We start from the raw sequence: 27585 nt of genomic DNA on the forward strand, positions 1-27585 counted from the left end.
AAAAAAAAAAAAAAAAAAAAAAAACACCCCTTTCTGGGAAATTAATTAGAAGGGATATGATATGCCCACTCTTCTTTCACCATCTTTAGGGGAAATAAATATGGCTATCAAGAGACCAACTTATTTGTGCGCTTCAACCAAACCCTGCTGTCAAAAAATTAAATGAGGATGAGATGAAGAAAACAATAATCCAAAGAAGAAGAAGAAAAGGTCGTTGCAGGAAATGACTAGTACTACTACAGCTAGTATTAACCTCTGCTCTTTCATTTCAACTCCTTGTCTACCTTTCTTCTTCTCTTCTCCGATTCCACCACGATTCCTCACTCTTCGAATCCCGACCACAAGTTCTAGGTTTCTGAAGACGACTGATTCCCGTCGTAGGTCTTCTTCACTCGCCGCCGCCGCTGCCGTGATGTTTCCTGAAAATTCGGTTTTATCGGATTTAAGCGCGTGTGGGATCAGCGGCATCATCGCCTTCTCCTGCCTCACTTTCTGGGGTGAGATTGGCAAACGCCGCTTCTTCGACCAGGTCCATCCTTTTTCTCCCAATTCACATACACCCCAGATTCCTTTGATTTTGTTTTTTTACTCGAAATCTGTAATTTCCCCTAGTAGAAGAGTAGCAAATATAATAAAACTCTTCTTCTTCTTCAGTAGTTTAGTAGATTTATCGAGTAACGGCATTAATGGCGACTACATACAAACCAAACAAAAAAAAAAAAAAAAANAAAATCAATGCGAATGGAGACGCACTTGTATTGAACAATTCTGGTAAAATTAGAGAGACGAATCTTTAACTCTGCTCAGAACCTATATCGGGGATGCTTTTTTTTTGAAATCCGTGCTTAGAAATCACAATCATAACTTGATAAAAAAAAAATATTATCATATTTAAGAATTTTGAGATATGATAAATAGTTTGTATCTCTTTGGTGCTGTTGTAGATTGGACTTTGTTACTACTGATTAGCAAATATTACTGTAATGCATTTTTTTTTTTGTTGTTGTTGACATTGAAACTGAACTTTCATTGGTTTTAGCATCTGCTGTTGACATTGGTGTTATTTCTTGTTTTTCATATTTCAGAAACTCATCCGGAAGCTTGTGCATATAAATATTGGGCTAGTTTTTATGCTTTGCTGGCCGCTCTTCAGGTAATGAAAGGGTTCGGATTTTGATAGGACCACCTTGGCATTTCCAGCTTCACCAGTTTAATCCCACATACCAATTATTTCAGCTCTGGAATCCAAGGAGCGCTTTTTGCATCTCTTGTACCTGGACTCAATATAATAAGGATGCTATTGCTAGGCCTTGGAGTGTACCACGATGAAGGAACCATCAAGTCAATGAGTAGACATGGAGATCGCAGGTAGCTGATTCAGACAAAGCACTACCTATCACATGCTTTAGTATTTGAATTTTTAACTATCTCTTCGCAATCTTGGTTTCTGTGATCAAGATTCAGTTCCACTGTTTATTATTGCTTTGTGTCACTTCACAAAGTGTCTATAGTTGCTTTCTTCTGCCACCAGGGAACTACTTAAAGGACCTCTTTATTATGCACTGTCAATCACAGTGGCCTGTATCTTCTGTTGGAAAACCTCCCCAGTCGCGATTGCGGTAATATGCAACCTTTGCGCTGGAGATGGTACGTACAGTTAGCTTTGGTTTGCTACAATAATATTAGCAACTATTGTATCGGAAAATTTGAATTGGTAGAATGATGAATTTTATACACGCGGTGTTCTCTCACTTGCTGTTAAAAGGTATGGCTGACATTGTGGGGAGGCGGCTTGGAACAGAGAGGCTTCCTTACAACAGAAACAAATCATTTGCTGGTAGCATTGGAATGGCCACCGCCGGGTTCTTAGCTTCTGTTGGCTATATGTACTACTTTGCTTCATTTGGTTACATCGAGGATAGCGTGGGAATGATTCTTCGTTTCGCCGTCATCTCTATAGCGTCAGCTCTTGTGGAGTCACTCCCCATAAGCACCGACATTGACGACAATCTCACCATCTCTCTAACCTCTGCACTGGTCGGTGTTCTACTCTTCTAATAGTGCCCTCCCTTTGTTCTGTATCATCAAATAAAGGGCTCAGCTAGATTGCCCCGGGGAGGTAAAACTGCATTCATAATCCCCATCTTCTTGTATATGTACGTATTAGTGAAAAATCTCATATTGTTGTTGTCCATGGATCTTATTTTTCAGCTGCAATTGCAGCTAGGTACAATGTTGTAATGTTCTATCCAATAGTGAGAAATATGACGACTTACAGACGTTCTTCAAATTGTAATAAGACACTCAATACATGCAGTTGTTAGTTGTTTGGCCTATGCTATATTATCAAGTCGAAATATATTATTTGCTTACAACAGGTAAAGGCTTGAGTGTTCCGCTAGAGGAAGCCTCCTCTTCAGACAGGTCGGACTGGTGACTGTAACGGCGTTTAAGACAAGGAAGCAACACAAGGAACAAGAGGAAGACGGCAAAGATGATGACAAGAACTACAGTCAAGATCTCACCATGCATGGCGTAGTGTTTGTCTCTTGTGAAGGGAAGTCTCTCGGCGTCTACAGGACTCAAGGCCTCCACCGTCGAAGTTACCATTAGAACAGGGGGTACACTCTCTTATTCTGAAATCTCAACTCCTGCTTATAATAGATCGATGGCTGCTTCATTCATCATCTTTCTTTGTTTATCTTCTCTGGGGGTTGTGTCTATTCCTATCTCCTCACTGGAATAGATAAAGTGAAACCTGTGTAAATATTTTAATCAAATGAAGAGAAAATTATGTCAGGCACCACCACAGAAAAAAAGAAGAAGAGTTTAAATAAATAAATATTAATGGAGATAATTTAGTAGATGGATTTGTTGCATAAAAGTTTGGTGTAGAAAGTGAGAGTAGGACGTACACGATTGCGCTACATCACGACGTCGTTGTCGTCGTTTGAAATACAAAATCCTTATCGTGTGGCTCCCATAGCCTGCTCCGGTGACTTTCCCGGAAATTTCCGTAAGAGAGAAGTCCCCTCCTCGTGTCTCACATTCTCTTGTCTTTTCTTTTTCTGCCTTTCTTTCTCCAAACAAAAAAATACAAAAGTTATTAACTGTTTTCTTTTGTTCCATTCAAAAAATATCTATCTTAGAAAAACGTTGTATTTGTGCCAAACAACAAAAAGAAAAGAAAAGCAGCAATACATGGACGACAATAAAAAAAAAAAAAAAAAAAAAANAACAGCAATACATGTTTGAATGGGCCTTGAGATGGGCTTTTATAAAAAGTTTCTAGCAAAAATTAGACGACGTGGAGAAACGCTTGCCGTTTACTGTTTTTAGCTTTGGCCTGGATTGGTTGTTTCTTCTCCACCTCGAGTGTAAGTTAAAAAAAACTTCTCCCCGTCCTCCGTTCACCGCCGCGACTCAGCTGTCTAATACTGTAAGCTTTCTGATTCCATGGCGATTTCGTATCTTTGTTTTTTTATGTATATAGACTTGATTCGTTTGTATAAAATTGATTTCGAACCTCGAAAAAACGAATCTGGTAGATATAAAGATCACGTCCTCGATTATCATCGGTCCGTGGAGGATTCAGTCTCTAATTGTAGTCACCTTATTTACGATTTGGTTTTATTTTTGGTTTTTTTTTTTTTGCAGACATGATTGTGCATCTCGATTGATAGAGGGATTCAAATGTCTGGGCCAGATGGTAATAAATCTTCTCATACTGAGGTATTTTGTTCACTTAGTCTCATCTGATGATAAATTGGTTTGCTGCTGTGTCTAGGATATACAATCTGCTATTGAACTCAGTTTCAACATTTAACATCAATTTTACTAGAATCTGAAATTGGAAATTTTACTAACTTTGATAGACTAGTACTAGTGTCTCTTGTAGTGACCAAGGTATACTTACTTATTGTTCCTCTTGTGACTAGTTAGAGAATCTTGGTGCCTATTTGAAAGACTAAGAAAAGGGAAACTGTTTGTTTAAATTGCTCCTCCTTGTCAAAGCAACTTCCTAGTTTAAGGAAACTACTAAGTTACGAAGTTACGTTTTCTTTTGGTCTTTAATTTTTGTATGCAGCTTTCGTCCCAAGTTTTTTTTGATCTTGTGGATTCAGTGATTGCTGATGTAGCATCTGAGTGTCACCGGGTAGCACGACTAGGGCTTGATCGTGATTTGGAGGTTGTAGAAGAAGAGTTGAGGTTTTCTGTGGAAGCCCGTGCTAAGGTCGCTGATCCTAGCAACAACCTTGAAACCAACACCAAATTTGTTGTTGATATATTTGGTCAGACTCACCCTCCTGTAGCTAGTGAAGTCTTCAATTGCATGAACTGTGGGCGACAAATTGTTGCAGGAAGGTTTGCTCCTCATCTGGAAAAATGCATGGGAAAGGTGAACTGTCGCATGCCTCCTTCTCCCCTGAAGAGCTGTACCGATATTCCAAAATGTGTTGTTTATTCATTGAGCTATCTAGTCCTCATTTTTTGTTTGTCTTCTTTGGCAATCATCTGACAGGGAAGAAAAGCTCGCGCCAAGGCGACCAGGAGCACTACAGCTGCTGCCCAGAACCGGAACTCACGACGCAGCCCAAATCCACGATATTCTGCTTATCCAAATTCTGTTAGTGAGAACCAGTTAGCAAGTGGATCACCTGGTGTCGCATGTGAGGACTGCACAGTCCGAGAGAACGTAAAAGGAGGCTGAAACACAACGTACGATAGAAGCTTACACTGGACTGCAATGTGCCTAGTAACTGACTCGACCAGACTGGTATAAATCGTATTGCTAGGTTTTTTATATTCAGAGAGAAGGGGAAATCGAAAAGTAAGTAGTCAATCACAGAAAATGAGTGTTGGGATAAAGCTACTCTGAGTATCACTTTGTAGAATTAGTGACCGGTTTAACTGAACCCGTCAAAGGCTATTTGAAGCGATTTACCTGATTCAACCAAAAGTTAATATAGAAAAATCGAAGAAATATTATTATTGTTTTGTTTCGATCGAAGGTGGAACAGAGAAGTTGATTCTAAAAAGTAAAGTGTTTTTAGGAGTGATTAAAGATTTTGGAAATTTATTAAGAAACAATAGGCCCCAAGTAAGTGATACGATACGCTACGATAGTGAGCTTTAACTTGCAATATGCTTAGACTCGATACCTTTAACTTTTTCTACTCGTCTCTGTCACAGTTTCTTGACACTAGCTAGTAGCTAGTATCTAGTAGGTATTATGTCACAGATCATTGCAGAGTCCAACGAACACTACACAAGGTTTATCATCAAGTGGCTCCTCTAGAGGGGCATGGCACGAAGACACTGAGCTCAAAGTTGTTGTACATAGCAAAGAAAAGAGCTCGAGATCAGAACGAAGAGAGCTTGAGATAGTAAAAGTAGATTTGATGTTTGAATGGTTTATAAGAAAAGACAAGACTCCAGACTTTCAAACTACTAGTCTTTTTTTTTTGAGACAAGACTCCAGACTTTCAAACTAGAAGTAGATCACAGCTATTAGTCTTTTTGTTTTTGAGGTGGAATATGGTAAGGGGCCCCGAGTCTGTCTCTATAAATTGTACTATGGATGATACATCTTTGATACCGATCCAGACTGACATTTGCTGATTCGTCGACATCCAAGACTATGACTCCGTTAGAGGACATGCCCGAAAATGAGCTAGCAGGGACACAAAAAGGTTCAGACTTTGAGAGGAAAATGACGAGGTCTCCTGATGTCTTGAGTGAAAACAGCGTTTCCTTGCTCGTCTATCTTGAACACCATTAAAAACTCTGTTTTCATTTTCACAATACCCTTGAAGATCTTGACGGTCTTCTTGTACCTCTTAACCAAGAAAGTTTCACTGGTGGTTCTTGACTCCACCAAGTGCTCGCTTGTGTAGCACAAATCCAGAAGGTCCCGTTTGGCCTTTGTCAACTTGGGTAGGTTTTGAAACCGCAAGCTTTGCAACTTGGGGTTCTTGCTATGTTTGTGGAGATCCCATGATCCGATGAGGTGTCCGCCAGATCCAGGTATGCTTAACATGATGTCATCCTTGTTGGGAAACATCACAGGGGAGGAGAAGAAGCAGGGGTTTTCAATCGCGATGTTGATCCACTCGGGGTTACTTTGAGCGGGTCTGCAAAAGCTGAGTTGGGGTCCTAAAAACTTTATAGCCACGACACAGGAGAAGATGAGGACATGGCGACGTTGGTGACAACTTTGGTTTGGCAATGAGGCAGGGTTACAAGAGGAGGCATAAAAACGCGTTTTGGATCTTTATCCGATGCAACCGGGTTTAGATCATCTATAACATTATGGGAGGCAAGATAAGACTTAGATGTATCTTGGTTAAGAAGAAAGAACTTAATAGTAATTCCACCTGGTGCGATAGTGCTAAGTGGAAGACTGACGTCTCTTCCATTTTGGATCAGCCAGCTTGAAACTTCTCCTTTCGTCGACGTCATTGATTTTAACATAGTTAGGTCGACACAAGCAGAGGCGGGTGCTAAATAGGTTACATAAAGCTTCAGAACTTGTGACGTAAATGCTTTGATTTCCGATGTCTTCAGTGTAAACAGCGTTTCCTTCTTCGTCTATCTTGAACACCATTACTGCTTCTGTTTGCATTCTCGGAATACCTTCGATTATATGGTCGGTTTTCTTGTACAACTTAACCATGAAAGTTTCACCCGTGATTTCTGACTCTACCAAGTGTTCGTTTGTGTAGCACGAATCCAGAAGGTCTCGTTCCGTCTCGGTCATCTTGGGGTTCTGAAACCACAACCTTTGAAACTTGGGCTTCTTGCTATGTTTTTGGTGATCCCATGATCCGATGAGGTGGCCTCCAGATCCTGCTATGCGAAACATGCCTTCTTTCTTGGAAAACATGACAGGGGAGGAGAAGAAGCAGGGGTTTTCGATTCTGATGTTGATCCACTCAGACTTACTCTGAGCCGGTCGGCAGAAGCTAAGTTGGGGTCCCAAGTACTTGACAGCCACAACGCAGTCCTCTTCCTCGGGAGAGGAGGACATGGCCACATTGGTGACATATTGGGTTTGGCAATGAGGAAGAGTTACAAGAGGTGGCAGCAAAATGCGTTTTGGATCTACTTCCGTGTTTATTTATATTCATATCTCGGAGACCCAACACGCCGTCCTTCAAAGTAGGTAGCCATCCATTGGATGATCCTATCGCTCCCAATTCTCTAAACAACTCGCGACGCAACTTAGCATCATTCTCCCACCTCTTTTCAAACGCTTCTAGGGATTGGTGGACACCATCACCAGGCCTCCTAGTAGTGACTCTTCCGCGATCTCCTCCGCAAGGATCAGAACATATCAAGACACCAGGAGCGGATCGTACTATTATAGGTTTCCGAAAGCATGGTAGCTTCAAGGGCTGTTTGTGAACCAGAAACATGAATGAAAAGCAAGAGAATTTGAGAAGGAAAACCAAATTCCTAATCAACGAATTGGTGGTTTTGTTCTCCAACTTAAAAAAAAACTACACGCACCTAATACAGTGGAGGAAATGACTTGCTCACCAAGTTACCAATCTCCAAATTAACTTTTAGTCTTTTATTGATATTTCCCATAATAATAGCTCTTCTTTTTTCGGATCGGTTCTCCAGGCCAATAGCATATGTATAAGATTCTCATTAACTTTTTTTTTCTTTTGTTTGTTAAAAGAAATTAACTTTTTTATTTCCTACTTAAAATTCTAAGCCGCACAAAGTATTATATTGGTGGTTTTGTTCTTCAAATAAAAAAAAACCCTACACGCTCCTCATGAAGTGACTTGCTCACCAAGATTCCAATCTCCAAATTAACTTTTAGTCTTTATTGATACTTCCCATAATAATAACACTTCTTTTTCGGATCGGTTCTCCACCACTACCATATGTATAAGATTCTCATTAACTTTTTTTCTTTTGTTTGTTAAAGATATTCTTACTAACTTCCAAGTTGACTTTTTTATTTCCTACTTCAAAGTCTAAGCCGCACTGCTCAAAATATTATATTGTCTGGCTGGTTGGTTCCAACATCTTCTATAATCTCTTTCATCCAAGCACAAAGAAGATGGACTCCATATGCCATGTCCCAATATGCAAGTGACTACAAGAAAGCATTTACACATGCTAAATCTTGCTTACAATAGGTAAAAGGGCTTGAGTGTTCCGCTCGAGGAAGCCTCTTCTGACAGGTCGGATTGGTGGCTGTCTTAAGACAATACCGCAAGTATTAATTTAATTTAACAAACTAAACTAATTTTTTTAATCTAATAATATAGAAAAACAATACCGCAAGTATCATTTTTTCGGAGCTTTCCTATCAAAATATCAAACTTTTAAAACCACTGTAGCACATCGAGCTAGTTGGTTTCCTGTGTATCAATTCATATAATTTGTTATTTTTTTGGGTAATAACTCATATAATTTGTTTTAATAAGTGTGACTCAAACGACAAGATGAAGAATAAAAAGAAATTCAAACTGACGGTTAGGATCTTCATATCTAAAGTTTCAAAATATTATTATGATTTAAAATTAAACTCTAAACTATAAAATCTAAACCCTATCCCTCTCTCAAAACTATATCCTAAATATAAAATAAAGAATTTATAAACATTTATAAATATACATTTGTTATTGGATATATTTTAGGCCCAATTACTATTTTGTTTTTATTTGCATACACAAACCAACAAAAAAGTATAAAATAGTCTATTACTAAATGTCACTCTAATAGAGATATATATTAGAAAAGAGAGATAAAAGTGCCTATTTTACCAATATCTTTCAAAAAGTGTCTATTTGTCAAATTATCATGTGAAAAAGTGTCTACTCTCCTAATTATTTCATAGCAATGAGTTACACATATTACACATATAAGGGAACTAGGTTAAAGTTAATTACAGTTTAGATCCCTATAAGATTATTGTTAGCATAGCATATACTCTTATAAGATTGACGGAGAAACTATGCGATGTTGGTTCTATTTTGAGACAAACATATTTCAGAATTTTGATATATGAACTTAAGAGGGGGTTATTGGTTCTATGATTTTAATGGATTTGGAAATTCAAACAAAAATCATGTGTTATTCAATCATTGATTTGTAAATACTTTCAAAATTATGTGTTATTGGTTCTATGATTTATAAATACTTGTTCAAATCTCATGTTATTCATTTAATGATTTGTTTTTGGATTTCAAAATTCACATTATGTTTTATATGGATTTGAATGGATTTGAAAGTGTAAAAATAGAAGGATTCACATCCAAGGATAAAACATGTTATTTCAAAATCCATGTGTTTTGAGTTTTAGAATTTACAATTCCATATGGATTTAGAAATCACCCTTCCAATAACAGCCCCTAAATATGGCATGCTTTGTTTTTGTTTGCTATATACTTTTGAAGGGATTATACAATGAATCAGAAGGCAAATATACAATATGCAACAATCATGAAGAAACTACAAACAGCACTACCACAAAATGATATTACAACTATGCATACTATCTGTAATACAATATTTTAAGACAAAACTTTCAACAAACACACAAAACAAATGTCAAACTAACAACAACATAACAATTTTAGAAACAAAAAAAAAAAACTTATGAAAACATCTCGGCATGTACTTGCGAGTCCGTATCTAGTATTATAAGATTGACCGAGAAACTATGCGATGTTGGTTCTATTTTGAGACAGACATATTTCAGAATTTTGATATATGAGCTTAAATGTGGCATGCTTTGTTTTTGTTTGCTATATACTTTTGAAGGGATTATTTCTTGGTGTGAGTCTACATTCACATATCTTAATTTTTTTCTTTCTCTTGTGTGTCTCCTAGGGATTATTTCAGTCACTGTTTTTTTTTTCATCATGTAATTTGGTTTAGACTCTTTAGAGCAGAGGAATGACACAGTTAGCTCCTTTATTGTGCTGTTGGACATTGGACTTTGTAATTGGTGATTAGCAAATATTCTTTAATGATTAACACATGTATGTGTGGCTTCGGCTACTGGATTTTGTTTCACTGGCCTCCTTATTGTGATCATCTCAGAACCACCCATTGAATTTATAAGAGCCACAGGCTGTCTGATTTAATCAAGACTGACTGAACTTTCATGGTTTTATTGAGTGAGGCATTGGTTTGACATCTGCGGTTGACATTGATGTTATTTCTGTTTTTTTTTCTTTTCTTAAGAAACTCATCCGGAAGCTTGTGCATATTTTATGCTTTTCTGGCCGCTGTTCAGGTAATCGGAATGAAAGGGTCGATTTTTGATAGGACCATCTTGAAATTTCAGCTTCACCAGTTTACTCCCTATACCAATTATTTCATCTCTGGAATCCAAGGAGCGCTTTTGGCATCTCTTGTACCTGGATGCTATTGCTAGGCCTGGGAGTGTACCACGACGTAGGAACCATCAAGTCAATGAGCAGGCATGGAGATGGCAGATAGCTGAATCAGAAAAAGTACTACCTATCACTTGCTTTGTATTTTTGACATCAATATACTAGAACCTGAATTGGAAACTTAGTAGTAACTTTGATAGACTAGTAGACAGTAATAGAAGTGTCTCTGGTAGTGAATAAGGTATACTTACTCATTGTTCCCCTAATGAGCAGCACTTCAGTTAGTTAGAGAATCTTTGGTGCCTATTTGAAAGACTAAGAAAAGGGAAACTGTTTTGTTAAAATTGCTCCTTCTTGTCAAAGCAATTTATTTCCTAGTGGAAACTACTAAGTTACGCTTTATTTGCCCTTGAATTTTGGTTTCGCTACTGTTCATATCGCTGTTCCTCACCCTCTCAATTTGTCCAACTATTCCACCGAGCTCTGGACACGACAAACCTATAAGGAGTGAATTCAAATACATCATTTAAAACTGTTTGTTTTCAGAGAAGAAACATATTAGAAACAGAGCTTTCCCAGGTAAGTAACTTTCCGTTACCTCTCTATTCCTCTGCACTTTTTAAGCTCTCCCTCTGCTTCAATATCATCTAGTTTAAGCAGCTGCATCCGTAAGCAACTCTATTAACACCACAACTCTATGCAATAACCTAAATGGATTGTCGTTCTAGTTACACATTCTTGGAAGCATAGAATGTTACTCACAAGGGTCATTTAGATTTACATATCCTTAGCCCTTAGGTCAAAGGTAACGATGATTAAAATTTTCATTAAAAGCCTAGTCTTGTGTCTTGCATTGTACAGATTTTACAGGAAAGAGACAGTTGATTCAAGAGGGATATAGAAATAGGTTCACTTTGTTGGAAAGCTTCTCAACCTCATCACTCACTCCCACCGATTTTGTTCTCTTCTTGGTTTCCCATTCTGTGAATAGTTTAGCTTTTGTCTTTGGGGAAGAATTGAGTTAATGTGAGAGATTTTAGGGTCATGTCTAAAATAAAAGTACAAAGAGTGTTAGAATAAGCAGTCGAAAAGTACACTTTGAAAACAACCTCTCAGCTCATTATATACTTTGATTGATCACTAAAAGGTTATATAGATTGTTTGTGGTCATTATATAGTTAACGTTTCTCATAATCCATCACTCGTTTTCTATTATCACTTTTGTTCTATGATCGATGTAATGTACATGAAATTGACTAGTCTTAATAAAACTGCAAAGCATGGTGTCCTAATGAATGTGAAATTGTATAGGGAAGGTTGAAGAAGAGGCCAAAAATACAAAAGCATAACTTTAAGTTTGCAACAATAAGTTAAACAGTAGATGCTTTTGATCCCCAAATGAGAAGTGAGTGATGATGTAGGCCTCTGAGATTCTCTTAACACATTTCATTGTCGCTTTCTACTTCTTTTTCTTTTCTTCGAAGTTTTTAATAAAATTTTCTTACTTTTTTCGCATCACAGTTCACAACTCTTGATTTTTACATGGGTTCCAATTGTAAAATGATAACATAATTATAGATTACATGGCCTTTACTTGCAGAGTGATGACATAATAAACAAACGTCATGATATGTAATCACTAATCATAATCTCATTAGATTCAACCAAAAGCTTAATCAAATAGATAACCTCTCTTGTAATTTTTTTTTTAATGCTTTTGGTTATTCATATTCCATTTCCAAAACTGTTCACAAATCACAACACAACAACTTTTTCAATTAATCTGTAGTATATAATATTGTTTACTTAGACGAATCTTGCGCCGCCGACGGGAACACTTTGTTACGCTCCGATCTACTACTTGTACTACTACAACTTAACATCCTCTTCAACGAACTTGACGCTGATGACGTCATTGACATTGACCTCCGATCACCTCTTGATGATCCTCCACCGTCCATCTCCTCCTCATCATCGTACACTTCAATTCTAACCTCTCCTTCTCCAACGCCGTTACGGTCTCCGTATCCGTCGTCAACCCCTGTTTTGTGATCATCATCTTCGATCTCAGCAAGAGACAGTGAGAATCTCCGATCTTCTTCTCCGCCTGGAGACAGTTGCAATCTAACCTCTGCTTCTTCTTGGACTACGGCGTCAACGGACGGCTTGAAGTTGTCTTCAACGGAGGCGGCGAGAACAGGGGAACGACAGAGAGGACAAGTAGAATGAGAAGACAGCCACATATCTATACACTCTACGTGGAACCCATGTCCGCAGTTTCTTAGCTTTCTTCCAAACTCTCCCACTTCCCACAAACCAAGACATATCACACACTCCTCTTCTTCTTCTTCTTCTTCATCTTGATCCTCGTCATCTTCGTAAACGAACAGAGGAATCGAAGATATCACTGACAAATCCAAACCTTTGTCATCGTTTGTTGTAACGGCAGCAGCAACAACAGCAGGAGTATTAACTCCTCCACCGTCGAGTGGGAGAGAAGGTATGATTCTTGTTGTAGTCACTGTTCTTCTCCGGTTACTACGTCGTCTTCTCCGGCGGCGTCTAGCGGCTGAGGATAAATCTTGATGAGAGGGAGACCAGAAAAAGCGAGCGTAGAAATGGAGAAGGAGAACGAAGAGGACGACTAAGAGGAGGAAGACGAGAGCAGCTAAGAGGACATTGGAGTTGTAAGAAGATAAGATCTTGAGGAAGTTTGAGAGACTGCTTTTAACACTCATTGAGCCGTCTTCTTCTTCTTCTTCTTCTTCCCTCATAATCATCTTTGCTTATTCAGAGACTTTTCTTTTGTTTCTCTCTTGGATCAGCTCATTATGATTTCTTTATTTGTTTTGAGAGTTAAACTATTTATATATGTATAAAGTGTATAGTATAGGGGAAATCAAAATCACGTATAAAAAATAAAATAAAGAGAACAAAATAAATAAATAGATTAGTAGTCAATTCTCATTTATTTTATAAACCCATAAAATCAGGATATTTGGTCTACAATAAATTTATAAAATTTAAGAATATTTGAAAGAAAGTAACTAACTCAGTCTCGAACTAATTGTCTTCCAGTTTGTCATCCTACATATGTACTACTATTATATGAATTACACAATGCAATGTATAAATCTTTGTTTGGAATATTGATGAAATGTGATGTGTAGAAGTACTAGCAGCAGCTGGGAAAGTTGTGGGCCTTTCGTCTTTTAGTGTGTGCTGTGGTTGCAACCAAAATAATAGAGTTGGAGGAGGTTGTGAGTTTAAAAGAAAGGGTGGGGTTTGTTTTTGTATCTTTCTATTAACTATATTACTATGATTTATATTGATTAATCAATCTGTTAGATATATCATATATATATATATCCTATTTAAGTTTTATTAAAATGTTTTATCTATACACTCGCATCTATCTAGATAGGTCCAAACCCTACATTCCTTATCACTAAACAACTAATTAACAAAATAGTTTCGATACATCAGGTAATCTTTACGTTCAGATAACATATCTCCTATATTGTCGTTTAGTTTAGAAAAATATGTCATATAACGCATTAGAACAGTTATTTGTTTTCTTTAGAGATTTGTTTAATGTTCTTTTCTCGTCGCTTACTTTCTTTTTCATAAGAAGATCAGAACACATCCCCTATAAATCGTGGAAGAATCGGAGAATTTTGTTTGTAGTCGCAAGAATTATTAAATTATACTTTCTTTTTAAAAAAAGAAAAAAAAAAAAGAAATTATACGTAAGATGAAGAAGTAAACAAATAAAGACTAAAGAATAATAGAATCGAAGTAGGTAATGGAGGTCACATGAAAGTTAGCTTAGAAAAGAAGGCAAGTAGGGAGATATACGGGTAGATTTAACGTGAACATAAAGCAAAAGTAGAAGACGAGGAACGCTATGCAATTTTTTCATCAAAACCTCTTTACACGTTTCTCTATTAATCACATCTTATTCTAATACTACTATAGTTCTTCGTTTAAATAAAAAAGAACATATCGTATTATAGTATCATATCTTTATATACCTGCGAAATATATATATTAGATGTTCACAGGACCTAACCACGAGGAGCCGAGGATGGTCTTTGATGAAACTTGCAAAATCTTTAAAATTAAGTGACTCCTCAAGGCCACGGAGTTTACCCAAAACAAAAAGAACAAATCCCCATATCACTTTTTAGTGACAAATTTTTGTTCACTTCTCAAATATAATTATGTTTCCTAATTTTCGATTAGCTAAAGGGTCAAATATGTTTCAATATATGTCTATATAATAGTATAAGAGTTTCCATGATTAATATTTTTTTGCATTATTTTTCACATATAAGTGGAGGTATAGTACTTGAGTCGTGGCATAATAATTGTTGTCAATAGGTGTGAGAAAATGACTTACCTTGAAAATGGCAGTCATGGAAATAATAAGGAAGATATAAATGTTAGATAGGTGAGTGAGAGGTCTGTGAGGGATTTTAGAGTCTATGAACTTTATTGACCAAAAGTCACTCTTTCTTCCCATAAAATAAGGATTGCAGTTGCAGTTGCCATCAGCACCTACTCCTTATTTTGGGCCTTTTTTTCCAACTTCCAAGCATTTAGCCTTCTTTACTTCTTTTTGACCTATCTTTGTTTGGTCATGTTGTAATTGTTAGCTTTATGCATTCAGTTCCTCCATTTGGTTTGGTTCGAGTATCTTGAATATTTCTAATTTTGGAGAAATGGGTCGTAGTTGGAACCAAATTTAGGGGGGGGGGGTTTAGTTTTAGCTTGGATGATAGATCATATAGTAAACAAAATAAATTGTAATTACGATTACATCTTAATAATATTCTTGATAATATGATTTTGTTTAATGATATTAATTTTAAGCTATCATAAAAACTTGTTTCAGCTTTGATTTAATGAATTTTGATTCGGCCTGGTTTGGGTTTTCGCCATTAATAGTAGCAAGTATAACAGTTGACTACAATGCACAATTGTATGTAGGAAATAGTTACCTCTTACATTAAACCATTAATAAACTATCATACATCCAGTTACTAGTAGGTAATGTGGAGATGAAATTGAAAGAAAAAAAAACAAAAGTGTACTTAGAAATGGGACATAAAAGATGAAATTAGAGATATGCAAGGTAGCAGGAACAGCTCACAGTCGGAAGGAAATAAATGGAGATAGATAAGTGCTTAAAACATGGTTTTATTGTGGTGGAGCCTTTCGTATTTTTTTGGGTTTAAAGCTTTATGGTCCAATAACTGTACTGGCTCCTCTAACTAACTAGTTTTCACTTTTTAGAACCACCACATTACAATCCCCTTTTTTTTTGCTGCAAGTGCAACACCAACATGTATGTCATTCACGAAAGTCGAATCTAATGGTCAATCTATATCGGATGATTTATGAAATAATCCGATGAGAAATACTATTATCTTAAGTAAAGAGACCACATTATAGTCAAACACTTACAACAACGTAAAAAAACAAGAAAATAGGTTCTCATTCTGTAACACAGGGCAAAGACTCAAAAAAACTTTGAGAGATGACAAATGGAGAATGACTCCTTTTTGAAGCTACCATCATGCTCTCAGTGCCAAGTATATATATATATATTATATAAAACAGACGCAAAGCACTTGTGATCCCAACAACAACCACTTTTAACTCAAGTGCTCACCTCCGTTTTCTTCTCTTCTTCCTTCTTTGTATCTTTCTCTTCCTTTGCAGGGCTTTTTTCTTCTGCTTCCTTGGCTTTCTCCTCGCTTTTCTTTTCTTCAACCGTGAGATTCTCTATTAAACCAGCAGCTTCATCGCCCTCTGTGCTCTCTTTTCCTACTTGCTGCTGGCTTTCAGCTATCTCAGTGAACTTCTCCATAAACGTTTTGCAATCTGTTGATTCAACACTATCAATTAGCCACAGGAGAATCTAAAACTAACGAGTCGACGCAGACTACAACAAGTGGTCGAAAGGCATTGCCTACTCAATGCCAACTCTCATCAGCAAAGCAGAGTAACATCATCTTACATCTAGTGTAATAATCATAAATACGAATATGCTAGTTTTTTAATATCTAACAGACCACATAACCATTTTGTTTTATGTCTAGTGATAAGGTCAACAACCTCAAGAAACCAACTGAGTCTTGGACAATGGCAGTTAAATCATAAGGCCGATCAAGAGTTACACTTTCACAAGTCATCTACACAATTATGTAGCCATGAAACTACATAACGAAGCAACATCTAAAAGACTTTCGAAGTCCCGACACTACAAAGGCAGAACGGTTCTTGTTTTGAGCTGTCTATAAGTACTTGATGAAAGAAAAAAGAGACTTCAATCATCACAACTAAACTCTCTTGTAAATGGTAATTTCAAAACGCCACTCAGACTCAACAAGCACGAATTACGACATGAAGAAAACAAAACGTAACCACATCACTCCTAGTTGAAAACAAGTATGCCGGGGATTGAATTAGAAAGACCAGGATTCTTACTCTCAATAGATGCGAACCTGATGCAGAAAAGCTCATCCTTCAACTCGCCATCGGAAAAATCAGTAGCGTGCCATAAACACGACTTTTCATTACCACTATGTTCCTGAACAGTCATCCCAGACGAAACTGGGACAAGATATAAAAAACACACAATCCCACACAACTTTTAGATATACAAACAAGAGAGAAACGCAGAAATGAGTAAGAAGATTACTAGCGAAACATACTGAGGTGATTGGCACAGATCTTTAGGGTTTTAGACTGTCTCATAACAAGCCGAACTTTTCCAGTCTGCTTATGCTTCAACAACTTAACAGTTCCAGCTCCTCTCTCCTTCCATTGGTTCCCTTCTTTATCGAATCGATACATCTTCGATTTCCTACAGATCAAATACCACCACAAGACATCTCAATCAAACTCCTTCACTAAACCTAACCAGAGCAAAAGGAACAACAGATAACGGAACAAAATGAGTAAGAGAATGAGTAACGTACAGATCGAGAACAGCGTCTTCATTTTCTTCGCCTGTGGAGACAGCAACCTCTTCAAGCCTAACGATCGGAGCGACCTGAGCTCCGGTGTCTTCATCTTCGTGGACTTCGGTTTCCTCTTCGCGGTTCTCACGCTCTGGCTCAGTGCTCGCCATCTTGGAACTGTGAAAAGTGAGTTGGTCTGCTTTTGCAACTTTTTGGTCGTTCCAATTGGGGGAGAGAAGAAGTTTCGAGAACAGTGAGAACCAGAAGAAAAGTCTCGGGAACGAGGGTTTTTAAAACTTTATAACCCAAAGTTAGGCTTTAAATTTATTTATTGGGCTAATAGGCCTTTAACATCGGCCATTTTAAGCCCATTAAGCCCCCAAAATCGACAATACGTACTTAATTTTGATATATAGATATAGCTCAAAGTGAAGTTATTTAGACGACGACACTGACGGAAGAGAGAAGAAGACAATATGGGCATATGGCTAAGGAATGCCACAGCACAAAAATGCATAAAGTTATGTATCTTAATCTTATTTCCTGGACTAGCTAATCCACAAAGACTTAAAAAGGTAAGTGTTATATATTCTCTAAGATAACTTTAAGAGTGTGTGCATATTTTATCTTTTCATGAATGATCTCCATCCTTGACTCATCTGATTTTGTTTTTGTTTTTTTTGACTGCCTTCTGTCACTGTTTTTTTACGCTTTATATCTTGAAAATTATCACTTATGTAGATATGTACTTTGTGTGTATTGTGTGGATGACATTTGATAACCACGATAGAATTGTGAATTGTATACAAAATATACCATCCGGATAAAAATAGTACATAACGAAAATCAATAGTATTAGTATGTATAATATGAACATTTGGATACAACACAAGTACAGTAACATATTACACAAATACATAGGACTGCCACAATGTAAATAAGTAGTGTACCAATTTGAAAGTCCAGAGCACATAAGTAGTTACTCATTTTATCTCTCAACATTGTGTACCACCAACGGTAATAGATTTTGGAAACGTCTCTCATTGTCGATAATGATCGGTTTCTAGTTTTATGACTATCTTTCAATCAAAGTCCGATATCAGCCGAGACGATTTTTTTTAATCAAGTCACAACAGAATTCTGATGACAAAGATAGATTCCAGATATAAAGATAAACAAAGCTACGTGTTTCTGCTGTTAGAACTACCAATTGTAACATTTGAACCATATTCGTGTTAGTATACTTATGTAACAGTATGGTAAACAAGCAAAGGCAATATGATCGGGTATTGGGTGGTGTGTCAGATTAGATAATAGATATGAAACATCAACGGGATTGAATCCTCAGACAGGGATAACTGTATTTTTCATATTTGTGCTCATCATCCACAACCCAATTACCCAAACATCCTTGTCAATTTCTAAATTCAAACGACAACGTGGTATTTAAAAAAACCAGACAGAAGCCTAGAACGTCCTTTAGTCAACACCATTATAACATGAACATCATATTCGTGTTTTGTGAAATGTGTTGTGTCAGATTACAAATCAATCATCAATGGGGTTAAATCCTCAGACAGGGATAACTGTTTTTTTGATATTTGTGCTCATCATCCACAACTCAAGCTATATTTTAGCTACTAGTAAATTTCATAAATCAAGATTAGTAAAAACCCAAATAGAAGCCTCAGACCGTCCTAGTCAAGAAGATAACATTTCAACACTGAAATTTTCAGTAACCATTATATCTAATCTTCATCAGCCTCTCTCTTATCATAATTAAACAAAAACCACCAAGTACCAAGAAAATAAAATTATAATAAGATCTCAAAAAGAATGAAGAACTCAGTCCCTTAGATGTTCATAATGAAATGCGATCATTACCGCAATCATTACAGGTCTGTAAATTGACTCATCACTGTTCTTCCAAAACCATCTATAACAATAAATCAATAACAAAACAAAAAAAAACTAAATCCGGATACTAAAGTATAATTAATATAGCTGCTCAAGTGCGTTTTCTCCCCACATCAACATCAACGAGATTGTATAAATACAAAATCACTGAAGATATATTAGGGAGAATATATATATATAAATAACGAAAGCAACACGATTAATTTTGCTTCAAGGGAACGAATCATATGGGAACGAACAAATCCACATAGACTATCTGATGAAGCCAATTCAGAAACCGTGAGAACAACACTAGAGAACCAAAGCAAGAAGAGACCAGTAACAATAAAGAGAATCCCAAAACTATGAAAACTACAGAAACTTTCTATGTGAACTAACTTCTTTTATCGATGCTTGCTGGCTGCTAAGACCCTAGAAATCGACTTGTTGATTTGTCTATGCAATTGAACTTCCTGTATTTATAACAAGAAAGAGGTTCTGGAAGAGAAAAACAAAACCCTAAAAGGCTTTTCAGTAAACCCATTAAGTATTTTTAAAAAGCCCAATAAGGTTATGTTTTGTTTAGCTGAAGAAAGACTAAAGTAGTTGTGTTTTGTTTTTTTTTTCAATAATGTTGTTGTTACTCTCTGCTTTGTTGCATGAAATTATAAATCATTAGAAAGATAATTTCCTCAAGAGTTTATTAGTGTACAATTGAAAGCCTCCGTAATCTTAAAGATTCTTTTTCGAATGTGTTAAAAATATTACTAACTGAATAATTTGATGGAAGGAGACTAAAAAGAAAAAAAACAAGCTAATAGAAGAGAATCGTATACAATAACTGATTCCATGTATCAGGTAGACCAGGCAAACACCAATGGCTACAATCTGACTGGTCTGGTCTAGACCTCTGCGAACCGCTAATGAGACCGCTGTAGACTGACGGATGACCGTCTTTTCTAAGCGAAGAGAGAAGCGTTATGTCGAGAAGAAAAGCCGGATTGTGCATTCCCTGAAGCACTTCAACGATCACTGATCTTAGCTGATCTGTGTATGAACTCACTGGGTAAGCTGCTCCTGTAATCGGTTCTGTTTCTCCGTAGCAGTTCTTGGATCCCGTAGACGATGGTGCCGCCCAGTCACTCGGGCTGATCAATCACAAAACACACATACAAGTGGTTTCAAAAACATCAGAAGTGATTCCAAATTTAACAACTTTGAGAAACTGAGAGAGATAGAGTGAGTTACTTGTCGTGTGTTGGAGAAATGGAGAGGAAGAAGACTTGGGTTTTGGATCTATCAACGTGGGATTCAACCCAATACGCCCAAGTACGAAGTGCTTTCTCCATTGCGACGAAACGGTCCATGTCTTGGTAATAAGTATTGCCTGATTGAATTAAGTCCCATCTATTGTTCACAAGGAGAGATCAATGGTATAAGCAAACAAACACTTTTAACATTACAACAAAATCAAATAACTGGAAGTGTTTTTAACTTACCCTTGCATGTTTCCAGTGTGGCTCCACCAGTGACCGGTGTTGAAGATGAGGAGATCAGCGTCGTGCCACGCGTTAGCATTTCCAGAGATCTCATCCAGTTTCAACACTCGCTTGCCTTGAACAGAGTCTATATCCACCAAGAACGGAGCTTTGTAAAACGACATGGTTATCCCATAATCCTAAACATAAAAAAAAAAAAAACAGTTTCTTATAGAATTTGAGACACAAAACGTAGTAAGAGACATTGAAGAAGAAGAAGAAGAAAGCACTTACCAAGAATCTGAAGGTGGACAGAGGGAGGCCTCTCCTCATTTCAATCTGAGTGGAAGGTGCAGATGACATAATGAGGCAGATCAAAGACTCCCATTGATTCTTCCCCAATGAATCACCCGCAAACATTATGGTTTTGCCCTTCATTTTCAATAGAAACTCAGCACCATTGAACCTAATCCATTTGTGCAGACCAGGACATTACACACTATATAACCCACAAATATCTCTATTTTAAAAACCTGATCTTTGAGCAATCAAAAAAGCTTAACAGAGACGAAACTAAAGTAGAATCCTTTCAAACGGGTTCACAAAAAGAATGCATTTTGACTACTAAACTAACTCAAAAATTTCAGATTTCAGATGAACTCGAACCTCTTCAAGATTAACCAATATAACCAAAAGAAGGAAGGAGGAGGAGTGAGTAACACATACGTGGGTAAATTGCAATTCTGAGGTTGCCAACGATACTTGAGGTAGTCAGAGTCAGGACGACCGTACATCTGACAATCGAACTCAGGCTCGACGACGTTGGGACAATCCGACGGTTTATAGAGAGGATAAGAGCTGTCACGAACCCAAGTGCCGAGGAAGAGAGTGCAAGTGCTCTTGTTCCCTTGGAAACCAGCTGATGGTCTGCTCGAGCTGTACTGGTTACCACTACTACTACCAGAGCTTCCTCCATGGCGTTTTTTCAAGCTTAGTATAATGGCTGAAGAAGATTGTTCTGGTTGTTGAAGGAACAGAAGAACAAGAGAGAAAATGGCCGAGACTGAGATGCCAAGAAGATGAAGAGAAGAAGAACCCATCTTTTGCTTTTTTCCCCGGAACACAAAACCAAAAAAGGAAGCTGTAAAATAATTGAGAGATGGGGAAATAAATATCTTAAAAGAAAGAAAAGTTTCTTGCTTTGAGATTTTGATTTTTGATTTTTTTTGGGTATCAGTGGTGTTGTTGTCTCTGTGCAAATGGGTAATGTGGTCGTTCACGTGGGTCCTCTTACTTCTGTAAATATTTTACAATTTTCAAAATTTGTATTATTCGTTGATGAAATCTAAAAATTTAAATAAATAAAAATACAACCTTTGGAGAGAAGAGAAATCTTTAAAACATTTGGTAAAGAAATATAAAACTTGTTTCTTTGGTGAAGGGGTTTTATTGGATTTAGTTTTCTTCTGCATGTTCACATGATCGATTTAGTTAGATGTCTCAAGGCACCTATAATTGATAGCAATAAATTTGAATAATTTATGATCCACAAGTCACAAAGGGCATATAATACTTTGCTTAGTAATACATGTTTCCTATTTCCAACTTCATTCAGTAATTAGATTATATTATCAAAAGTGTCAGAAGAGAGGTAAGCATTTGTTCCTTCATTTTTTTCTTTTCTTTTCTTCTAATTAACATATTTCGACACCTTTGTTGAATCCCAACTTCAAAAGTGTCAGAAGAGAGGTAAGCATTTGTTCCTTCAATGTTGTATCCCAACTTAAGATTATTATACACAAACAATAAACATAAAGAACAGAACTCATGGAGACAAAGTTGTCTGAGGATGCTCATGCTCTCTCCTTGGAGAGTTCATACTTCATGTTAACCTCATGCGTTTTAACCTCCTTCGTGTGTAACACTTTAAAATACGGTTCCTTTTCAGTAACCCTTTTTCATGTGTTTTTGTTTCTCTGAAAACAACAACAAAAAAAATTGAAAGAAAAAAAAATTGTATGAAGTTAATACGATTCATGGATTGTCTAGTCACACAATAAGAAGCCTAATTCGTTATCTTTGGACTTGACTAGTTGTCCAGCATATATAGTCCAGATCTCTCGAAACTTGTTTCTCAACTCGTGTCTGTCATCTTCTAACTTATAGATTTGCTCTAAAACAGTTTTATCACACATGTAAAGCATCAAAACAGGCACAATTCAATCTCGATCAACATGTTAAGGATCCTTGCTCTCATGGACACTCTCTCCTATTGTAGCCTCTATACTTCTATCCCAATTCTCTAGTCACATTCAAAAGCCTAATACACCATCTTTTGACTCAGCTACTTGCCAAGAATAGTCGACATCTCTTGAAACTTGTTTTCAAATCTTATAACTTAAGGACATACAGTTATATCCCAGAGCGATGTAAACTATCAAGGGCACAACAATACCACCATGTTAAGGATCCTTACTTTTAGGACTCTCCTATTTATAGCCTTTTGATTTCTATTCCAACTATTTTCGTATTGATTAATTCTCAGGACTCATGCAAGACATTTGCATCATGTTATTTTTTATTTTTTTCTCTTTGTGGGTGTTTTTGGATAAGTAAATCAGGGGAGTGAGAGTTAACATCATACTCTGGTGGATTTTTGGTGGAGCTAGATTCCTCGAGGTGCTGTTCTGACTGATGTACTTCTGATCTCTCATCAGAAGCAGAATTGTCTTCAATCCCAAGGATGTCACAGTGTGGTTCACCTAGAGAAACTGCATGATAATGCACAACTAATACCTTATTCAAGATGATTGGGTTTGAAAAGCTTACAGTTTGTAATGATAACGTAGCAAACAAAGGGACTAACCTCATCAGCAAAACGAAAACAAAAAAACATGGGGACTAACCTGTACTTGAAAATGGATCTGCTACGCTGCTCAAGATCTTCAGGCACAATATTGTTCGTCCGAATTCCAAGAAGGTAAATTTTAGAAAGTCTTTCCTTTCGGAGATTGTAATCTTTGTAAATCCAAATGAGTTGATCCATGTGTTCAGCACGGATGGAACAGCAGGCAGGACCAGCCTTTCAACTCCCAAGTCCATGAGCACCTGGAGAACACAACATTTTCAAGAGAAAAGTTAAGAGGTCTTTAGGATAAGCAAACAAAGCTTCTTGAGCCAAAGGAGAAGTGAAGTTTTCGACAGTAAACACCTTTTCGAGTTCATTAATTAAAACCCGGCACATGCCATGCTGGCGATGCTGGAATCTAGTACCAATAAAGGGCATTTCTGCAACCTTTTTCCCAAAAATTCTGAAAAGGGAACGAACAGAGCATGTCAGGCCAATTTTTTTATTTTTTCTGTAATTTAAAGAGACATTTAGGCTTTATAAAGCTTACCTGACAGTAGCCATAGCAACAAGCTCGTCATTCCTTTCTAGAAGTACCGTGTAAAATTCACTGAAGTTCAAACGTTTGAATTTTGACCTGCAGGTTTTTTTAGAATTAGGAAGTCTGATGCGAAAAAATGTAATAGAAGGCTGTTACATGTAATACTTAATGGTATCCCTTGTTTGTCTCTTACCATCTGCTAAAAATAACATCTTCAGCAAGATCTCCTCCACCATGATGTCTTTTCACAGGCTTAAAAAGTTCATGCATCACATCAAGGGCAACACTGAGTTTGCAGTTATTTTCTGCCATATCCTCAATTTTAGAAGCTTCAGTCCCACATGTATTTGGTTCCAAGGACTGCAACAATCTCCAAGTTAAATTCTCCACGCCCACCTCTCTCGGTTTTCCAATAAGCTCACGGAGACTTTCAAATATCTATAAAGACAATATTTTTACGTATGAGCAATATTGAGTACGGCATGCAGTGTATCATTTTAACTCCAGCTTTTATTTCTTTTGGCTGCTTTGTTAGTCTTCTGATGGATGTTAATAAACACTATGGAAGGCGGGTTTTGGATTTATGTACCTTTTCAGTCTTTGCTGCAAAACCACTTTTCTCCCAAGATTGTATTCAACGAATCACCGGCACCATCATAACGCATGCAGCTAGGGTGATCTATATGAACCACATAAAAAACAGAACTCAATATCATTTAATATATATCTTGTTGACCTTCGTAGTAGCATAGGGAAGAACTCCTTACATTTAAGTTCGCATTGCTTGCAACTGATGAACTTTTCCTCCTTGGGAAATTTGCTAGTAGCCTTCACAATGATTTTTCCACAGGCACCACAACAACATGATGCACAGAACCAGTCACCATCTGGAATATCCTACAAATTCCAACAAGAACGTGTTAAGAGACCACGAGAAAGAGCAGTAAATTTTAATTACCGTCTTAGTGAAATTAGTGAAAAAGATATTGGCTGCCATAGTGACAAACGGAGCAAACTACATCGTTCTCCCCTTGACGCAATTTTATCTTCAGAATATTAGGTGGTTGTGCTTTCTTTCTTGTTTTATAGGCTTCTATTTGGCATTCCAAAAGAGATCTTCCATCATGCAGGAAGATATTGGCTGCTGCTCTGCAGGATCCACCATCAGCATGAACTTCAAATCCACTTATGGTGAAAATTCTACGGCAACAACTGCATTTTATACCCTCACGGGTTAGTTTCCCCTCTTTTCTCAGAGTGTCATCCTTTTGGTTACGGTATCGTATAGTTTCCCTAGGTAGAATCACATTGTTGTCGATAAGCCAGGAAAGAATACTACGTGGGCTGTGATTTCTTGAGATGGGGGTTATTACCCGCTGCACTTTTTTGCTTGATCGTAACACACGAGTTTTACCACGACCAATTACTCGATTCTTGATATCAATTAACATTCTTGGAGTGTGCCCCCTTCTCATGCTCATATCGACATTCTGCAAACCTACATTTACTTCTACCTTCTTGGAGTTATATCTAAGGTTATGGTTCTGTTTACGCTTACTTTTCAACTTCCGTATGCCTTGAGCTTTTGTTTTTGGCTCGAGCCTAACATGGAGTGACTTATTCTGACCCGGGAAGGCATTTCTGGGACTAAAATTGCAACTTTCTCTCGGGAAGGCCTCCTGGATTCCTTGCATTTCACACTCAAGCAAGGTTTCAGCAGACGGCTTCTTTCCTTCAACAAGAGCGACACTTCTATTACAGGCAGGCAATGCCAAAACAATAGACCTCATTTTCTGGGTGTTGTACGTCCAGTTTTCACAAGACAGAGAAGGAGGCTTAGCCATCCCCGGAGTAGTCAGGGATTCATCACGTGGTTTCAATCTGAAACACACTTGACGAAGAGAATGCTCTGTTAGTCTTCCATCTGGTGAGAGCTAGCGAAACCTTTGCCTTCCATCTTCGTCTACCATATGTTCTATGGTCCATCCCATATACTTAAGATGTTTTCTGACATGTTTGGCTACTTCCTGTGACGCTGACCTGATAAAGCTTGACACAGCTTGTGGGCATGATTTAGCAACACATTTAAAAGGATACCAATTCCCAAGTTTCTTGTGCAGTACCAACTTTTTATCAACGGTAGTAGATTCCTTGCTGGAAAAGTCTGTTGCCCTATTGATGTAACTTGCCTCTGATCTTATACCAGAAACAGAAGTCAAGACAGACAAGGACTGGCATCTCTGGCTTACCGTTTTGTAATCTTTATCAATGCAGGAAAATTGTTGTTCTTGTGGAGCATTCACTAGCACACCGTTGAGACAAGCATTGGTCTCACTAATAACAGCCTGAGAAGCTTCTTTCAAGAGCTTCAACAGCGGGAATCTTTCAGCGTCATAATCATTAAGAAACTGGTTAATGGTGATCCTAAGATTATCATTAATCACCTCTAGCATCAAATCTTCCCATAAATGCCTAGTAGAGCAAGTCCATTCCTGGATCTTCGCAAAACCAATTCTGTCCCGTATGTCATACCAAAGTTGATTTATGGAAACTGGGAGATAATTATCTTTCTTGTATCTCTCAATCAAATCAAGAAACAGCCATCTCCCACGACACTTCCACATCTCTGTACCCTCATCCCAATCTTGAGTAACACGTAGAGATTGAAGATCAGCATCCAATTCATCACCCAAATCAGGGAAAAACACTCTCCTCCTCTGAGAACCATGATCGTGGTCGAAAAGGACACCTTCCCACCAAGCTTCACTGAAAAAGACATCGACGCAGAGCCCATACGCAAGCTCCGATTTATCAACTTCCAGTTTCGGCGGCACGGGTCTTAAACGTCCACGGAAAGTGTCAGAAACGTTAGTGCAATCAGATTCCAACCCTTCTACCACATCCGAAACATCAATACTTTCCACAAGATAATCAGTACCATCATCAGATAGAATGTTATCATATCTGATACAACGCCGGAGCCGCCTTTTGGCTGCAATGACAGTTCCTAAATACCAAGAACCAAGAAACCCTTCCTCAAGACTTCTTACCTAAACAAGCCAAACAATTAATTTCCACCAATTAGAAGCCAAAAGCAACATCAACATACAACATTAAACAATTATAGATGGGATAATAAAACTTTACCAAAAACAGATGTGTTAAATAATACTCCTCCAAAGCAAGATATACGTTTGCATCAAACATTGAAACTAGATAAACTTCTAAAAGCTCAATAAAAAGCTATCTAGAGACGCAAAGAAAAAATATCAGAACCAAAGGGGAAGTATAATGCAGAAACAGAGAATGCAGCTTTCACAAAAGTGGAATCCACCAATTAGGCTCCTAGTCCTAGATCAACAAAATCCAAAACGTGAAAGTATACTGCAATAACTTTCCAATTCATCAAAGTTAACTACACCAAAACTGATATAAGGTTGCATTTAGAACGGAAACCACGAAAAAAAAAAAAAAAAAAAAAACTTTT

The 27585-nt window shown here is 37.3% G+C and overlaps 6 protein-coding genes and 2 pseudogenes across 7 annotated transcripts; 2 read left to right on the forward strand and 6 right to left on the reverse strand.

The window, feature by feature from the left end:
• On the forward strand, positions 75–2275 carry LOC104761955 (farnesol kinase, chloroplastic). The gene is made up of 5 exons (XM_010485154.2): positions 75–529; positions 1086–1153; positions 1237–1368; positions 1532–1647; positions 1766–2275. The coding sequence occupies exons 1-5, from the start codon at positions 224–226 to the stop codon at positions 2056–2058; spliced, it is 915 nt and encodes a 304-aa protein (XP_010483456.1). The 5' UTR covers positions 75–223; the 3' UTR covers positions 2059–2275.
• Positions 2182–2881, reverse strand: LOC109130628. The gene has a single exon (XM_019240469.1). It carries the CDS (start codon positions 2608–2610, stop codon positions 2362–2364), a length of 249 nt encoding a protein of 82 aa, XP_019096014.1. The 5' UTR covers positions 2611–2881; the 3' UTR covers positions 2182–2361.
• Positions 3307–4992, forward strand: LOC104761956 (SAGA-associated factor 11 homolog). 2 transcript variants are annotated; one of them, XM_010485155.2, is made up of 4 exons: positions 3307–3439; positions 3658–3732; positions 4088–4399; positions 4523–4992. In XM_010485155.2, exons 2-4 carry the CDS (start codon positions 3694–3696, stop codon positions 4709–4711), a joined length of 540 nt encoding a protein of 179 aa, XP_010483457.1. In that variant the 5' UTR covers positions 3307–3439; positions 3658–3693; the 3' UTR covers positions 4712–4992. The 2 variants fall into 2 exon arrangements, with proteins under 2 accessions (XP_010483457.1, XP_010483458.1); XM_010485156.2 differs by having other exon boundaries at positions 3658–3709; positions 4125–4399.
• LOC109130627 lies at positions 5086–7721 on the reverse strand (annotated as a pseudogene).
• Positions 11978–13208, reverse strand: LOC104761957 (RING-H2 finger protein ATL63-like). Its single transcript, XM_010485157.2, has one exon. The coding sequence runs from the start codon at positions 13142–13144 to the stop codon at positions 12167–12169; it is 978 nt and encodes a 325-aa protein (XP_010483459.1). The 5' UTR covers positions 13145–13208; the 3' UTR covers positions 11978–12166.
• On the reverse strand, positions 15764–17722 carry LOC104761958 (ran-binding protein 1 homolog c-like). Its single transcript, XM_010485158.1, has 4 exons — positions 17354–17722; positions 17087–17238; positions 16860–16985; positions 15764–16253 (listed from the first exon to the last, which is right to left on the reverse strand). Exons 1-4 carry the CDS (start codon positions 17503–17505, stop codon positions 16030–16032), a joined length of 654 nt encoding a protein of 217 aa, XP_010483460.1. The 5' UTR covers positions 17506–17722; the 3' UTR covers positions 15764–16029.
• Positions 19939–21998, reverse strand: LOC104761959 (protein PMR5-like). Its single transcript, XM_010485159.2, has 5 exons — positions 21436–21998; positions 21004–21175; positions 20731–20909; positions 20480–20638; positions 19939–20379 (listed from the first exon to the last, which is right to left on the reverse strand). The coding sequence occupies exons 1-5, from the start codon at positions 21807–21809 to the stop codon at positions 20046–20048; spliced, it is 1218 nt and encodes a 405-aa protein (XP_010483461.1). The 5' UTR covers positions 21810–21998; the 3' UTR covers positions 19939–20045.
• Positions 22424–27585, reverse strand: part of LOC104761960 — a 6081-nt pseudogene continuing 919 nt past the window's right edge.

The sequence above is a fragment of the Camelina sativa genome, chromosome 18, assembly GCF_000633955.1.
Source record: "Camelina sativa cultivar DH55 chromosome 18, Cs, whole genome shotgun sequence".
NCBI lineage: Eukaryota > Viridiplantae > Streptophyta > Magnoliopsida > Brassicales > Brassicaceae > Camelina > Camelina sativa.